We start from the raw sequence: 17,542 nt of genomic DNA on the forward strand, positions 1-17,542 counted from the left end.
TGGACTTTTGTGTTCATAGCTTTACCTATGCTACGTCTAAACAAAAATGGCAATACATATTTAAATGGTTATTAAGCCATTAACTTCTCAGGGTACCTTTGAGTGTAAAGTCTTCGCAGGCTCCCTAGACTATGACTTTAGTTTTTGCTCAATAGATTAGCAGTTCTGTGTGCTGCTTTATTCTAAATTAAAATCTAAGGCTCGTATTTTCATCTCCATAATCTGGTATATTTGCTATGGAGACCAAATAGATCTAGAGTCTGGATTAGAACACCCCCTCTCTGGCTGTACAAAGTGCTTCATGCTCAGAGTGAAATATATTTAACTGTGCTTGAAGTCTAATTAGAATAATTCCACCCTTTTCAGGTTTACTTTTTAAAGTGATTTTTAAATTCTTTGAATTCATCATTAGAAACACATCTTCTAAATGTAAAGTAACGTATTAGCTGTGCCTTAGGAAGGAAATCCATGATAGCCAATTCTTTGGGTTAATTTTTAAATTTCATGGTTATATTCTTTTTTTTATTAAGTTAGATTTTTGTTTTAAAGATTTATTATGTATACAGTGTTCTGTCTCTACACCAGAAGAGAGCACCAGATCTCATTATAGATGGTTGTGAGCCACCATGTGGTTGCTGGGAATTGAACTCAGGACCTCTGGAAGAGCAACCAGTTCTCTTAACCTCTGAGCTATCTCTCCAGCCCTCATGGTTATATTCTTACTGGATTTTAGTTTTAAAGATCCGCTTTTATCACTGGGCACAGTGGATCGTGCTGTAATCCAGGCACTTAGGGGACCAAGGTCGTAGGATTTATTTAAGAATATATACATCTCTTGCTTTTATATTACTCTGAGGAGCAATGTTATTTTACATGTATAAATGTTTTGCCTGAATATATGTACATGTACCACATTCATGCCTAGTGCCCAGGCCCCCACTGAATCTCTTGATACTGGAGTTACAGGTGGTTGTCAGCTGGATGCTGGAATCAAACCGGGGTCCTCTATAAGAGCAGCAAGTGCTTTTAACCACTGAACCATCTTTCCAGCACCCCAAAGTCTGTTTTATGTTTTAGTCTTACTTTAGGTAAAGTTCTAAACAGCCAAATTCTGTACTTTTTTCATGCCCAGGACAGGTTGGAAGCAGCAATGGAAAGAGCTGTTAGATTAGTTGATGTCAGTGAAATAGGGAGACAATCCAAGAGCACCTGCTCCGGAAGCACCGACGATGGCCTAGCGTGGACGTCCTGCGTGTCCTGGCGTCGGGTGCTTCCACTAGTGTTTGTGACCTTGATCCTAAACCACTCACTAGAGTTTTGGGACGTCCCCAAAGCTCAAGAACACAGAAACACGGCACATTTTAGAAAGATGAGTGATCTTTGAGTCTACTACTCTCAGTCTTACCCAATTTTATCATGTTTTCCACGATCTTTACCAAAATATCAAATGCTATATTTATATGTTTGAGGCCCTCTTTCCTTCATTTTGAACTCTGTTAAACGTGGTAGTTGCTATTCTCACATATTACCTATCTGTATTGAAGGTGTATATGTAGTCACACACAGAAATCCTAAGATTATCATACTTGTTTTTGCCACTTTAAAAAAATTTATACTCTATCGGGGAATGTAGCCTATGCCAGTAATCCCTGTTACTCATTTTAACAGTTATTTCATATTCAGTGGCAAAATTATTAGCTATTTACCTATTGGTGAAATTATAATTTCCCATTTCTTGAATAATGTGTATAATGCCACAGTGGACTGTATCTTCTTTTGTGTGAGTAATATGCTGTAAAACTTAAGCTTTTATTGATAACTTATTGTCCAGCATACTTATATACTATTTTGGTTTTTTTTTTTTTAAAGTTTTTCAAAACAGGGTTTCTCTGTAGTTTTGGTGCCTGTTTTGGATCTCGTTCTATAGACCAGGCTGGCCCTGGCTCTGCCTCCCGAGTGCTGGGATTAAAGGTGTGCACCACCACCACCCAGCCTTATATACCAGTTTCTGCCTTTTCCACGCTCACTGCCATGCACAGAATCCCTGTAGCTTCTAATTCTTTCCATCCTTGACTAGTTTTTTATAGTATTCCTTTTGAGTGTAAAATTATGGATTATTGTGGTTTTAATTTGCACATCTCTGCTTTTTTATAAGTATAACTTAGGTAATGGTTATAATTCATTTCTTTGATCTGCCATGATTTGCCTTGTCATATCTTCTGGTTGTTGTTTATCTTCTGTTTGTTAATGCCTAGTGTGTAGGCATCTCTCGTATTGTGAACACTAATGCTTTGGCCCTCTAAGTATATTCTTAATCTGGGATGTGTCTTGATAGTGTTTGATAGAAAATTTTAACAGAAAATTATCCATCTTTCATAGCTTCTGTTTTTGCAATTTTTAGGACATTCTTCTCCACTTTAGGGTCATAGATATTACTTGAAAAAGACTTAACTTTTGTTTTTTCATTTATCATTAATTGAATTAAATTTTCTTTTCTCCTGTAAATGCTTAATTCCACCTATACCATTTAATGAATGGTCTGTCCTTATCTTTTGTTAGGAGAATTACATCTCTCATGTATCAGATACCCACACATGCTTAGGTCTGTGTCTAAGTCTTTTGTCCTAATGGTCTGTTTGTGTTTGTAGCAGTACTGCCTTAATTTTGATATCAGGTAGGGTAAGTCTCCCATGAGCATTGTTGATATTATTCAGGAGTGTCTTAACCATTCTTGATACTATATAATTTTTATCTGAAGTTTAATTTTATATATGTTATATATGAAATTGAAGTTCTTTTTAAAAATCTGGTTGGGATTTTCATGCAAATTGCATTTTATTTATCAATTTGTTACATGCTTAGTTCAATTCAAAAATGAGTGTGTGGTTAAAAGGAAAAGTTCTAATTTTTGCATAAATTATTTGTCAAGAACCATCTGTATTTCAAAGGTTCTTGAATCTTCAAGGGTTTATTAAACTGAAGGAAGTACTTCTAAAACCACCTTTATAGTTCCTCTTTATTTCTAATTTCTTTATAAAATGTTTGTTTTACATCTGACTTTCTGTTGTAGAATATAACAGTAGCTTGAAAATCTCCAACAGTCACTAGTAGAGAAATTTGTTTATGTGATTTTTTTTCAGTGCTTATACATGATATAACTGACATTTCTACAGCATATCTCAGCTAATGATGTTTGTTCCCTAACTCTACATGGTTTATGTCAAATAGCATGGAAGAGAGAGTGTGTGTGTGTGTGTATGTGTGAGATAATACATATATAATTTGTCTTTAAAAATGAGAGTCGAATGATGGGATTAACTGTTTGCTAAACCTTACTTTTGGCCTTCTGCAGAGACTTGTAGCCACTACAGGAAGCCAGCAGCGCAGTCGCCTTTCCATTATGGCCCAGTACCTCTGCAATGTTGAGCACCTCTTTACAATTCCTGGAAAAGCCTTTGTTCCCAAACCAGAGGTGAGTGTTTACGTATATGAGTGTGAATTGTTGTATGTTCCACTGAAGATACCTCATAGGACATGATCTCTCAGACCTCAAACTTACCTGCAACTGTTCTATTACCACATGACTGTTGCAGAGCATGAAGGTCTACTAAGTAAGTGAATTGAAGTATTTTTGTCTTTTTTGTTTACACAAGTGCAGATTATTTATTCACATAAACATCTTTCCACTTCCTCAGTCATTAATGCAGTCTTCTTCCTTTAGCAGTTGTATTATAAGCAATCAGTTTAGCATAAATTAGCAAGGAGATTACTAGAAAACTACAGTGTTTCTTTGCACCTATGAAAAGTTCAAATTTTTGTTAGAATATTTTAATTACATGTCATAATTTATAAGCATTCTAAAAATATTCTTTATACTTTAAAAGTTATTTTACTTCTGTTAACCAAAGATGCTCATTTATAAGAGAACAACAGTGTTTTTGTTAACTTGAATAAAATTGGAGGGAAAAGTACAACTTAAAAGTGACTAAGCTGAGCGTAGTAGAACATGTCTCTAAGCACACAGGAAGCAGTGTGACTTATCTAATACCCTGTCTCAAAGGGAAAAAAAAGTAACTGAGTCAAAGAGTGCTAACTGTGAGATTCATTAGGATGGGGTAAATCTAAGCAATTGGAGAAATGAACTTATCTGTTTTCTGGGTGCAGAAGAAAGAGCAGGCCTTGGGTAATTTAAAGCAAGCGGAGCTCTTATCAGTTGGCTGTACTTCAAAAGTGCCATATTTTAGTTTGTGCTTACATTGGCTTTTGTGTGCTGCAGTAGCGTCTACCAGTTCATTCATTCTACCTAAGTTTAGTTTGCATATATTATAATACCATAACACACATAAAAATTAGAGTGGAAGCTGGGGCTTGGGGTGGCAACATCTGCGTGCGTTCTGGTGCTGTGTTCTCCACATCCTGTGGCTTTAAAACAGATGCAGACTACTCAGGCATTGCCCACCAGAGGGCAAAATAGGCAATATTCTTGATCAACACCAAGAGAAGGTACTTTTTATACTTCATAACTACAAAAAACTATTCTAAAATATATCTTTAAAAATAAATAAATGCTGTCACCCATCACCTTATTAATATAGTCAGGCCTCTTTCAATTATATACTTTTAAATAAAACATGAATGCAATAATAGGAAAATAAAGAAATTCAAGACAGATATAATTGTAGACAGTAGTTTGTTGGCATTTTAAAGTACCTCACAATTTTTTTGATATTTTGTACTCTTTGTAAAGGAAGCTAAGCATAAGAGTGTTTTGTTTTGTTTTCTTCATTCTGATAAAGTTTTAGCAGGTCCCGGAAGCCTCACTGCATGTTCATTGCACAGCTCTTTACACGTAATTCTTCAGGTTGTAAGCTAACCTCTTCTCTGGCTGCCAGGTAGAGGTATGTTCTGGCTTGGGAGGGTAGATCCATGGTTTCGGGTTCTTTTTTATATAAGAAATGCAGAAAATAACACCAGAGATAAGTAGTAGCATCGCCGAAATGAACCCGATGTAGACGGCTCCTCCAGGTTCATATTTGTTGCTTTTTGGAACGGTCCGATCTAGAAAGTTTTCTACGATCTCCTTGGTGTACCACACTGTTGGGATTAAGCCAGAGATCCCTGCAGTCATGAAGCAGATTCCTCCAGCAAAAGCAATTTGACTCTTGGTGTGTGTGTCCCCTCCTAAGTGAGTGCATTTCATTCCTACTACCGAAGTACAAATCCCCAGAGCAGACAGAACGCAGGCCAGGACCATGGTGGCCCTGGCGGTCTGCACATGGATGGGTAGAGACAGGATGGAGTATTTCAGAGAGCAGCTGAACATCCCAGTGCTGTACCATGTACAGTCCATCCACAGCCCGTGCACCTGTACAATCGCAGTTACAATGCTGGAGCCTAGAGCTGCGGTAACCTTCCAGGTGGGCAGCAGAGTGGCGGTGAGGACCCCCGAGACCCCAGACAGGGCCAGGACGAAAGCAAGGAGCTGGAGACCTGCCGAGGCCATGCTCTTACTCTTCACTTCTGTTCTCCTAGGAGATCCCAATGGTTAATTGTGGTGCGTGGTCAGGTCAGTAGCTGGTCTGTGCAGTTGAGAACCAGGTAACAAAAGCTAGGGAAAAAGCAGAAGCAGAATTGGGGGAGGAAAAGAATAAGTAATCGAAGGCTCCCCACAGGAGCCAGAACACCTGAATAGCACCCTTGTCTCTATGATGCATGTATACACACACACACACACACACACGTACACACAGGCATACACACAGTGAATGAGGATGCTGCCATCTCAGAAAGGTTCCTAAGTAGGCCTGCGGAATAGCATTCTACTGAGTTTAGCATCATAACCAGTGCTGGCTGGATTCATGGCATATGTAGAGCTATCCACATAAGACCCTAAGTATGCTCAAAATGTCTGTGAAATGGGCATATACCTTGTTAGATCATTGAGAAACTTCAAAATGTAGCTGTGATGTCTGATCTAGAACCTTATTAACATTGTAGATCACTTTAAATAACTTTAATTTTAATGAAAATAACCAAAAAACATTAAATAGCTTAAATTTGTCTCCAAATAATTTATAGATATAGGAAAACTTAAGAACTGAAAAATGGTTTGAATTAAATCTTCATTCAGCACACACCATGTGTGACCCAGGATATTGTTGAAGGAATTTAGAGTCCTGCGCAGTTCTTACCTACGTTAGCATTTGTTTAGCTTATGTCCCTGGTACTATCCTTTCTACTTGCAACCAGAATCCTTCCCAGTTATAATCCAGAAGTGTTCAACTGCAAAATTGACTCCCCTAAATGTGGTGATATTGTGTCCCCCAGTATATTGTGTACCCTAATAAACTTATCTGGAGTCAGAGAACAGAACAGCCACTATATTAAACAAAGGTTTAGGCAGTGGTAGCACATGCCTTTAATCCTAGCATTCCGGAGGCAGAGATCCAGAGTTCAAAGCCACTGGAAACAGCCAGGCATGGTGACACACACCTTTAATCCCAGGAAGTGATGGCAGGAAGCAGAAAGATAAGGCATGAGGACCAGGAACTAGAGCCTTTTTAAGCTTTTAGCAGCACAGTTCAGCTGAGATCCATTCCAATGAGGACTCAAGAGGCTTCTAGTCTGAGGAAACAAGATCAGCTGAGAACTTGGCAAGGTGAAGTTGGCTGTGGCTTGTTCTGTTTCTCTGATCTTGCAGTGTTCACCTCAATACCTGGCTCCAGGTTTGTTTTTATTGATAAGACCTTTTAAAAAAGATTCGTGTTACATAAATGATTCAGAAGCAGTGACAGAAAATCTTGAAATTCCACTCCAGAAATAGCCACATTGTTGGCTGTAGGTAAACTGGTACCCCACCCCTTGTTATACTTTGTGGCTGGCTTTAAAACACAAAACAGCTTCTTCATACCATGTTTGTATTCCTGTTCTACCATTGTGTGCTCCATCTGATAGGACTCCTTTGAGAGCAGCATGATGCTCTCGGGAATGCTGCAATATTGGCTTTTTTTTTTTTTTTTTTTTTTTTTACTTTTTGTCTTTCTGAAGTAATTTTTAATGATATACTACGGTGACTATTATGACTTTTACATGCACATCACAAATGGCACTGTGAGCCTCTTCAAACCAAATAGCCTAGAGGTGGTCCTGCTTTCATGTTCTTTCTCTGGACTTGAGTATTCTTCCAGAAAGTGAGACATTTGGCTTTTTTCTTATCCTTCCTTGGGCTGACCTAACTTTCTTAGAATCCTAGAGCTGAAGGAAACCTCAGCTGTGACCCTGAGTAACATCATTTTGTCAAGTCAGTGTACTGAGGTGGAAGCATCCATGCCACGGTCTTCTGCAGGGCTGCCTCGTCTCTGTCCTTCCTGTCACCCTGTGTTTACCACTGCAGTGCTCCCCAGGAAAACAAAGGCCTGCGGAGGGTGTGGCTGGGACAGTGGTCTGGCTTCCCTTCTCACCAAGATGCTGATGTTGGCTCCTCTTAAACACCTGAAGTGGTGCTAATCTGGGCCTGTGGAAGCACAGACCTGCCGTGGATGCAAGCCTGTCCTAGGACATCAGAGACCCCTCTGCCCAGATTGAGTTCTCTGTTTGTCAGTCCCGTGATTTTAGAGGAGGAGCCTCTGGGATTTTACATTCGTATGACTCAGTGTGTGTACAAACCTCAGTGGTCTTAGGACGACGAGTCTGCTGCTGGCAATTTGCTTCTTCTGTTTTCCACATTTCCTCGCTATAAGCAAAACAGAAAGATAAAAGCTTAAGAGGGCAGAGGTTTGGGGGACAAGCACATGTGTATGCAGTTTTATAATAGCTGCTGAGTTCAAGCACATGTGTGTATACAGTTTTACAATAGCTGCCGAGTTCAAGCACATGTGTGTATACAGTTTTATAATAGCTGCTGAGTTCAAGCACGTGTGTATACAGTTTTACAATAGCTGCCGAGTTCAAGCACATGTGTGTATACAGTTTTATAACAGCTGCTGAGTTCAAGCACGTGTGTATACAGTTTTACAATAGCTGCCGAGTTCAAGCACATGTGTGTATACAGTTTCACAATAGCTGCCGAGTTCAGGTGTCAGTCTATGAGACTGTCTCATAGACCATTTCCAGCCCAGGAGTTTTCCAGCAGTTGAGATCACTGCTAACACTGCCTAAGATCATCCTGATGTTTGCTTTCGCTTTTGCTTTGCTGGGATAATTTTTATATGTTGATCAGTCTATCCAGCTTTTCCATTATAGCCCTTTTCTTTCCATCAATGTTTTCTACACTTCCGTGTCTTGCAGACCTGCAGTCAGTTGTTGTCATAATTAACAAGTCCTGGCAGCAATAAATTGCAGACAGTCTAAACAAGCAAGTAAATACTAAGACGTTGTATCTAGTTAGCGCAACACTTGCTTTCTGCAGAAGATGATTTCATGTCCTGCAGAAGATGATTTCATGTTAAAGAAGAACATGTTCTCTAAATGAAGGTCACTGTCCCGCTCCAGGTATACAAATGCACTGGCATTCTCTCTTGCCCTTAGGATCTTCCTCTCCAGCCACAGGCATAAGTTTATATAGCATATTCCCTCAGTTTCAGGCTGGTGGAGAATCAAGGCACACTTAGTTCAGCAATTGTAGTAATGACAACAGTGACGAGGAAATGCTCTCAAAGCGAGAGACTTGAATCTTTAGGGAGAGCACTCACATTTCCAGAACAAATCACATGGAGAGCAGAACCTGGAAGTGTCCGATTTATGAACTGCTTGCCAAAAGGAAGTCTGTCGATTTTTTTTTCAAAATTTAAAGCTAGTTTTCCAGAAAAGATTCATTCGTACCAAAAATATTTAACATATGTAACTTCTAAATCAAATGAAGCAATACTCTGAGTTTTGTACTTAGCTGCCAAAACAGTCTACAAGCTCTCCATACCTTTTCCTGGGAGCCCTTACAGTCTTAACTGCACGGAGTTGACTCCAGACGTCTTCTGTGTCTGATGGGAGAAGCCACATGTAGGAGGCTGGTTCTGAGATCTGAACATTGCCCACGAAGTGCCCACAAGTTAGAGTGAAAATAGCAAATAAAGGGCTACTCAGAGATGAGAGGTGAGAACCGCTGACGGTGCTAGAAGATAAATACCAGGTTCTCGCTCTCAGAGAGGAGAGGCGGGGAGGGGAGGGAGTTGTTGCAACAGGATTTGTTGAAACCTGAAAGCAGAAGATGCTTTTGTGCTGCTGTGTACAGAGCAGGGATTCTTTGGGTGCTCACAAAAGGCCGCCTTTTCTTTTCCTATTATGTTTTAGTCATAGTTGTAATTTAGTTTTGAATTTTTAGCAGTGTTGGAAGATACAATTTTATGTCCTCAGTTAGAGAATCTTGTCTGAAATATTGTTAACTGGAGTGTGCTTTGCAAATGATAGTTGAGACTGTCACTTTAATTTTTATTTTGTTGCTTGTTGCCTTGTGTGAAACGAAGACTCCAAAAATTGTTAACTTTTAAAAACCACTCAGAAGAGATTTTTCTTTAAAATTTTTAGTTAATATTTGAGTAGAATGTGGTCTGTAAACCCTCAGATAGGTGTGTTCTGTCTCACATTCTCTCTTCCCTGAGAGTCTTAGGCCCATGTGAGCTAGACTGCAGAGAATGTGAAGAAATTGTACAAAATGATAAGTGAAGCATGGCAGGTAACAGCTAGGGCCATGAGCATTTGTACAGGTGCATTTCCCTCGGCCCTTTTAGGTTTTTTTTTTCCTTAATAATTTTAATTTTACAAGTTATAAATTACATGGCCATTGGGCAGAAAGAAAGAAACCTTTTGATTAGATTTTTAAATTTCAAACTTTTTTGAAAATAGTTTTTTTTCTTCATATAGTATATTCCAGTTATGGCTTCCCCTCCCCTGACTCCTCCAGACTATTCCTACTTCTCCACCCACCCTAATCCACACCCTTTCTTTTTCTCTCACTAGAATACAAACCGGCATCTGCAAAAAATAGACGTGAAAATAAAAATAAAACAAACCAGCATAGGACAAAACGGAAAGAAAAAAAAAAGCCAAAGAAAAAGCACAAGAAACACGCAGATGCTAAGACATGATAGATGTTAGCAGTTTCTTTAAAAGTAGTTAATAGAAAAACATATTTCGAATGTTTGGGTTTTCCTAGTGTTCTGTTGAATCTGCTTAATCTTCTCCCACTTTGGCATTTAGCAAGTTACTGTTTTTCTCCCTTAGAAGTCTAATGTCTGGATTCTCTTCAGCTGTGATGCCCTTTAGTAAAGACTTGGTCTTGCAGACGTGTGCAGATGATCTCTGTGGATGCTGGCTGGGGTAGAGTTGACTGTAGGCACCAGTGGGAACAGCACTGTTACTACTGTTGATTCCCAAGCAGCCTGGCCGCCACCCTCGCCACCCTCGCTCGGGGCCTGCTTTGTTTGACCCCTTACCAGGGCCTGTTAACATGCAGATGAGAGGTAGATGGAAAGACCTTCTCTTGGTCCTGACAGCCTGCTGAATGAAGCTTAAGGAGGGGCATATTTAGAACTGTAATGCATCGCATTATCAACTTCCGATGTGGATATTAAAGGGAAGTCTTTGAAGTCCACAGAGACCGTTCAAGATCAGTATTACCCCCCTTAGCTAAGGCCTTCTTCCTGAACTCCCCAGTTGTGTTTCCATCTGCTGACTTGACGGGACCGGATTCAAAGATCTGCAAAACTGTCCCCTTTGCCGTCCCCACATGTACTCTGTGTATGTAAAAGCTGACATGACACTTCCTCCCGCTTGGCAAGGCTCAAATCCTAAATGTCATCTTCGTTTCTGTCCACAACATGCATTCATTCAGCAAACTGTTTTGTTTTCTGACTTTACAGGAGCTCAGAACCTCTTCTGCTTTTCCGAGGCTCGGCAGTGTGGCAATGTAGCCCTGCCACGGGGAAGGCTTTCTGTCCACCTGACCACACCAGGGCTCCTGAGCTGGGCGTGGTCCTGGGTCCTAGTGAGGTCTAATAAGTATTTGTTGAATGAAAAATTCATCATTGCTTTTCAGTATATAAAGTATTAGTGAAGCTATAAATTGCCTTTGAATGATCAAAAATTTAATCATTTTTAAACAGGACTAGACTTTCTCAAGTAATTTTGGAATTCTTTGGTTTGGGATCTTTAATATCATTACTCTTTATGAACTGAACTGCTGAGACTATGCACTGGTTAAGGCACTGTAACATCTAATTTCCAGACAGCCTGTTAGGTAAAAGGAGTCTATATTTTGCTGATAAGAAAACCCAGTTAGAGTGAAGTAGCTTAACTGTGGTTATAAAGGACTAAGTTGTAGGACTAGAAACAAGGCCCAGTACAATACAGCTTTTGAAGCAACGTGCACTCCAACACTACTGCAGAAAGTGTGTGTCTGTGTGTGTCTGTCTGTCTGTCTCTATAGGCACTTCACACTTCACATCTAAACCTCCACTTATAACTCATTCTAAGTCTGTTTGGGGCAGAGTAGTTATAACTCATTCTAAGTCTGTTTGGGGCAGAGTAGTCCCATCTATTTTCATTTATCGAAGAAAAACTTTTGTGAGATTCTTTTACTGCATTGTGTTGATTATTGATTCTAACCCAGCTAATACCCCTGGCCCCTTTTTCTTTCTGGAATCGGTCACCTAAGTCATCTATAAACAGCAGCATATCAAGCACTCTGATTTTTCTTTTATCTTCTCATCACATGCTCCTAATAACCAGGAATAATAGCCTCAGAGAACAACAGAGTTCCCAGCTCTAGCAGAGGAAACCTGAGGATCCCTGAAGATGAGGGGTATCCATAAGGACCTCGAAGGCCACTAGCAATGCCCTGAAAGTTATCAGAAAGTTTGTTTCTGGTGGAGTTTGTGGGTGACACGGTGCCCTGGCTATCACTTGGATTTAAATACGTCAGCTCTGGGAGGCTGCTGTACTAGAAGAAACAAGATCCAGCTAAGTAAATGGCAGCAGGTGAACTATGCAGGAAATAGAGTCAAGGAAAGGCATGTTCATGAGGTCAGGAAATCTGATTGACTATGAATATGTACAATGTAGTCAAGGTCATCTTCAGTCTATTAAAAAATATACCATCTTAGCATCCACTCTATATTAACATTAGTAAGGAGACAGGTTTATTATGTAAGGGGAGGCAGTTAGCTAATCTCACTGAGAGGTCTCTGTAGGGAGCAGTTTCAGGTTGAAGTGCTGTGGGAGGAGGACGCTGTGGCTGATTATGTTTCTGTACACACTGGTTTTAGCTAAAGGTCAGTTGTTGATGGCATTCTTACTTGGACCTGAAAAAGGCTTTGCCACTCCTGTGAGTGTGACCCAGAGGAAGGCTTTGTCATCTTTGTGAGCCTGAGGCACTGGGGTCCTTGACATGGCTGTGCTCATGTCAATTACACACGTTCACTCAGGACTTCATTGGTTCCCCACAGGGGGCTTTTTTTTTCCTTTATTTGACTAAAATTATATCATTTACCCCTTTTCTTTCCTCCCTCTAATTCCTCCTGTACACCCTCCATTCTTGTTCCCTCTCAAAATCATGTCTCTTCCCTTGTTACTGTTACATATCCGTGTGTGTGCACGCATGGGAGTGCACTTGTATGCCCACATGCACGTGAGTACACCTAAATATAAAAATACAAGCTGCGCAGTCCATGTAAGCATTGATTATGTGTATATAATTTCAGGGCTAACCACTTGGTATTGGATAACCAGTTTTCCCCTGCTCTTGACATTCTGTAGTTCTTGATCTGTTGGTGGGATGCCATAACATTTTCCCTACCATGGTAACATGCCTATTGGAAGTACACTTCTTCAGGCCTTGTTTCAGCAAGCATGTTATTGTGTCTCCTGGCATTCCTAGGAGACACAGTCTCACAGCAGATCTTCTGGTCCTCTGGCTCTTACGTTATTTCTGCCCCTCTCCTGAGATGTTCCCTGAGCCTTAGGTGCAGGAGTTGTGTTGCAGATGTGTATGTCATTTGGAGCTGGGAACCCCAAGATTCCTGGTTCTTTACGTATTGACCAGCTACGGTTTGCTGCAGTGGTCTTTGTTGCGAAGGGAATTTCTCTGATGAAGGGTGAGATCTACACTTAGTGTGGGTATAAGGATCTCTAGAATGTAGGTAGGAACCATGCTGGTTTAGTAGAGCAGTGGTAGTAGGTCCTCTGACAGCCATGATGTCACTGGCCCCAGTAGCTGGCTAGGTTTCTAGTGCCAGTCATGATCTCCCTCCCGTTGAACAGGTCTTACATACAAGCAGAGAGCTGCGGGTTACCAACGTGTCAGTGCCACTACTGCATCCTTGGGGTTATCGCGCCACGCTGAACATCAGTGTATAGTTCAAGTGAAATTACCCCACTTGATTTGATCATGCTCCCCCTAAGAGCCATAGACCATCTAAGAAAAAAACCTCAGCATCAGGCATGATAACCCCTTTCAAGATGTTATTTAGCCGGGCAGTGGTGGTGCATGCCTTTAATCCCCGCACTCGGGAGGCAGAGCCAGGCAGATCTCTGTGAGTTCGAAGCCAGCCTGGTCTACAGAGTGAGATCCAGGACAGGCTCCAGAACTATACGGAGAAACCCTGTCTCGAAAAAGAAAAAAAGAAAAAAAAAAGATGTTATTTAGGGGCATCTTAGGGACACCTAAAACAATAAAAGCTATTGCCGTTGGTTGCTTCTCAGAAGTTGAAGGTTAATTGCTAAAGACACCATGCTCTTCAGAAATAAGACCTGGAGGACCCAAGCTGCATCTGACTTGAAAGCCTCCGCCCTGTGAAAACTAGCTTTCATAGTACTAGAAGGTACTATGGAAACTTCCAAGTGCGGGTAGCAATCAGTCCCACCCAGCTACAATACCAATGGACCACAATGAAGCTGGAGTATTTTAAGTGTATCAAGTATCTTTTTTCTTTCCTCTATTTCTTTTTTTCTTATTTTGTTTTATTCTAACTCAATAGATTTGAAATTCAATAGAAAAAAAAGAATGGTTGTTGTATTAAATAAGTGTTCAATTATAAGTAAAAAGCACTTTATATCTGTTACCATAGTCACCAACCGCACTTCCTATGTGGTTTTAGAGAAAAATGGCCTCCATCACTCAGTAATTTCCAGAAATGCTTTTGCAGGAATGAGCAGAGACGGTGAACAGGAGTGATCCTCCCAAAGCAGGACAGTTGCTGGCTGAGCTCTCAGTGAGTTTAGAGTTCTGCCATGTAGTATTGTGTTTGTGAATGGGAATTTTCCTTCAGCTGTAATACAACGGCTACTTGACTGGAGACCAGAATAATACTCAAACTCTCGAAGTCTGCTAGCTTACATAGGATGCTGTTACAGTTCTGTAGCATTTTCAGTCCATTTAAATAGAGCAAGCACAACTGTGTTGTAAAGGGATGAGGTTAAGCAGGAAGGAGGAAGCCAATTTATGAAATCCACAAATACTGCTATACGTGGCAGCTACATGCCAGGAGACCAGAGCATCCTTTCCCAAATGTGTGCCTTTGATCTTAGCAGCATTTGTACCTCATTCGGTGTTCTGACACTGTTTCATAGTTCCAGGTTGGATGGAGGCTACATTTTATCTCATGCTGTTTTGTTGTTGAGTTTTGACTTGTTTGTTGCTGAAAGGTGATTTGACACTGAGACCACAATAGAACTTCTTAGAGTGGACTGTGTGTTTGGGAGAATCAGGTGAGAAACCTCAGAGATGGCTGCAGAAGGTGGTAGAGGGAGGCGAGGCGGGATGCAATGGGTACAAATGTAGGGTACAGGGCCTCACAGAATGACAATCGGTGAAGTACAGAAGGTGCTCTAGGACCTTCCCAGCCCTGGAGAATCAACATGAGTGACGACGACGGGCACGTCAGGGTTTGTGGGAGGTCGGATGGTTCTTTGATAGTCACTGTGGTAAATCTAGGAGCTTCTCCTTTCCCAGCTTAAGAACCTTGTTCCTACCTTCCAGGAGTACCCTAAAAGTGAGCCATCCTTCCTTCTCTGCCCGTAGCAGTACCTACGTTCTAGAAGCCCCAGTCTGTCTCCACAGCTCCCTCTTTACGAGTCTCTCTAAAGCATCTCGGTGTGTTTTGTGCAGGCCGAAGACAGTCATACAGGAAGTGTATGTTAACAAGAGGAATTGATAAAGCAACTTAAAGAACACAGTTGAGAAGTTATTTAGTTGAAAAGGTTATTAAGGAGGGTGAGGGAGAGAATGTTAAGAACATTTAATACTGTACTTAGTGTTTATAACTGTTCACCATAATCATCTTCAAAGAGGTCTGGAGTTCGGTGGATTTTTTATTTAACTTTTTTTCATTTATTTTACATACTGACCACAGTTTTCCCTCCCTCCTCCTCCCCCCCCCCTCCCCATCCACTCCTCCTCACTCCTCCATCTCCATGGGCTTGAACAAAGCATGGCACATCACGTTGAGGCAGGATTGAACTCCTCCACCTGCAAGACTGGGCGAGATAATCCATCATGGGGAACAGGTTCCCAAAAGTCAGCTAGGCGCCAGAGGCAGTCCTGGTCTCACTGCTAGGAGCCTTACAAACAGACCAAGTTCTACAACTGTCACACAAATGCAGAGGGCCTAGGTTGGTCCCGTGCAGGCTCCCTAACTGTTGGTCCAGAGTCCGTGAGCTTCCAGGAGCTCAGGTCAACTGTCTGTGTGTTCCTATCATGACCTTGACATTCCCCCTTCACCCCAACCCATCCCCCCACTTATAAAGTCCCTCCTCCCTCTCTTCAGCCAGACTCCAGGAGCTCAGCCCAGTGCTTGGCTGTGGATCTCTGCATCTGCTTCCATCAGTTACTGGATGAAGGTTCTATGATGACAATTAGGGTAGTCACCAATCTGATTACAGTAGATGACCAGTTCAGGCACCCTCTCCACTACTGCTAGGAGTCTTAGCAGAGGTCATCCTTGAGGATTCCTGGGCGTTTCCCTGGCACCAGGTTTCTCCCTAAGCCCAAAATGCCCCTCCATCAAGGTGTCTCTTGCATTACTCTCCTCCTCCGTCCTGCCTCCAACCCGCTCCCTCAAGTTCCTACCCCCCACCCCCAGTTTACCCAGCAGATCTCTTCTACTTCCCCTTCCCGGGTGTAGAAAGGCCCTCCCGTGGACAGTTTCACTTTTGTTGAGAACAGTCTTGTGTGTCCACCCACACCACCCTGTGGTCAAAGAGCTACTGTCAGTTACGTCTAGTTGGTATAGCTGCAGGGGTCATGCTTGTGTATGGAGAGCAGAGGAGGGGGTGTGGGTCACTGGGTGGCAAGGCCTGACAGACTGTGGGAGACACCACTGCCGTTCCCAGGGAGCCCCTTCACCTGAGGCTGAGCATATCTCCACATGCTTTGCTCTCCAGGTCTTACATCTTAGCCCCTTATTTTTCTTTCCACATAAAAACAAACCAGTGTGTGCCCCCCCCACACACACACACAAACATATGTTGTTGGCCATTTATGGAGCCACAAGAAATTTGGAAAACAGTTCAACCTGAGAGAATGATAGCCGGAAAGGGACTGGAGAATAAGACCTTCTTTTGACACGCAGCAGCACTGCCCAGGCTGCCCGAATTGTTGTGCTTTCTTTGCCTCTGGAGCAAGGTAGCAGGGGCCGAGGCCAGGGCTTTATTCAGTGAGAGGGTTCCCCTTCTGTGGCGTCTGCCGGGCCTCTGGGGGGTGCTCACCAGGATTGCTCTGATCCACTGCCCCCCGCCTTTACTTTGCATTTTTCCTGTGTTACAGTAATGATTCATTCAGGAGTCCATTTTTGGAAAAAGACTGGAAATAACTTTTACCACATAGGCCTGAAAAGTTCGTCTTCTGGTTATTCAGTGGTCTCAACAGCTGGTAGTGGTGTAAACACTGTCCAACAGTGACATTTTAAAAATTCGGTCTTCCCTATCAGTCCTGCCTCTGCCTCCTGGTGCATGTAAAGTTGCTACTGAAAGTTCTTTGCTGCATGGACTCCGCATATGAATTCAGTTCAGCTGAGTAATCAGCATCTGTACTCAAAATAGTTGGTGTCCTAATCATCCCTTTCTGGAGAGTTCAGCACTAAGTGGTCCTTGGGGGATCCCAGCCCTACAGTCAAAGCTGCTACTGCAGCTTATTGTATGTTTCCAAAAGCTAAAATGCCCACTGTCAACTACTGCCTGCCTACTGGCCTTGACGGTCATGCAGATGGGCTTACACAGGCTGTTGTCATTCCACAGTTTAAAATGAAGTGACCATCCGGCACAGGTCTAGTGGACACCAGTATGCATCATAGTTGCAGCCCCATGGGATTTTTGCAGCCGTCCAAAACTTTGCTGCTTATGTGTCCAGAGAAAATACAAGCACACTAAGTAGTTCCTGGGAATGGCTAGAGAGCCCATGCTCCTATGATTTCCAAAGATAAGTTGTTTAAGGCCTGGGACATAGCTCGGAGCTAGAGTGCTTGCCAAGTATGCAGGAAGCACTAGGTTTGATCCTCAGGACTAAGGGAAAAAATTTCAGTCACGTTTTTGCCATATGGTAATATGTTTGTTCTCA

The 17,542-nt window shown here is 41.8% G+C and overlaps 2 protein-coding genes across 2 annotated transcripts in view; one reads left to right on the forward strand and one right to left on the reverse strand.

Annotated features, from left to right (window-relative positions):
* The window catches only part of Tfb1m (transcription factor B1, mitochondrial), a 40,951-nt gene that overhangs the window by 18,873 nt on the left and 4,536 nt on the right, over positions 1–17,542 (forward strand). Inside the window, exon 5 of the mRNA XM_052750919.1 lies at positions 3,353–3,472. Coding sequence (XP_052606879.1) covers positions 3,353–3,472 — 120 coding nt within the window. The remainder of the gene's footprint in view (positions 1–3,352; positions 3,473–17,542) is intronic.
* Cldn20 (claudin 20) lies at positions 3,481–17,542 on the reverse strand. The gene has a single exon (XM_052750920.1). It carries the CDS (start codon positions 5,501–5,503, stop codon positions 4,844–4,846), a length of 660 nt encoding a protein of 219 aa, XP_052606880.1. The 5' UTR covers positions 5,504–17,542; the 3' UTR covers positions 3,481–4,843.

Source organism: Peromyscus californicus, unplaced genomic scaffold (assembly GCF_007827085.1).
Source record: "Peromyscus californicus insignis strain IS unplaced genomic scaffold, ASM782708v3 Scaffold_22__1_contigs__length_63687245, whole genome shotgun sequence".
Classification (NCBI taxonomy): Eukaryota; Metazoa; Chordata; class Mammalia; order Rodentia; family Cricetidae; genus Peromyscus; species Peromyscus californicus.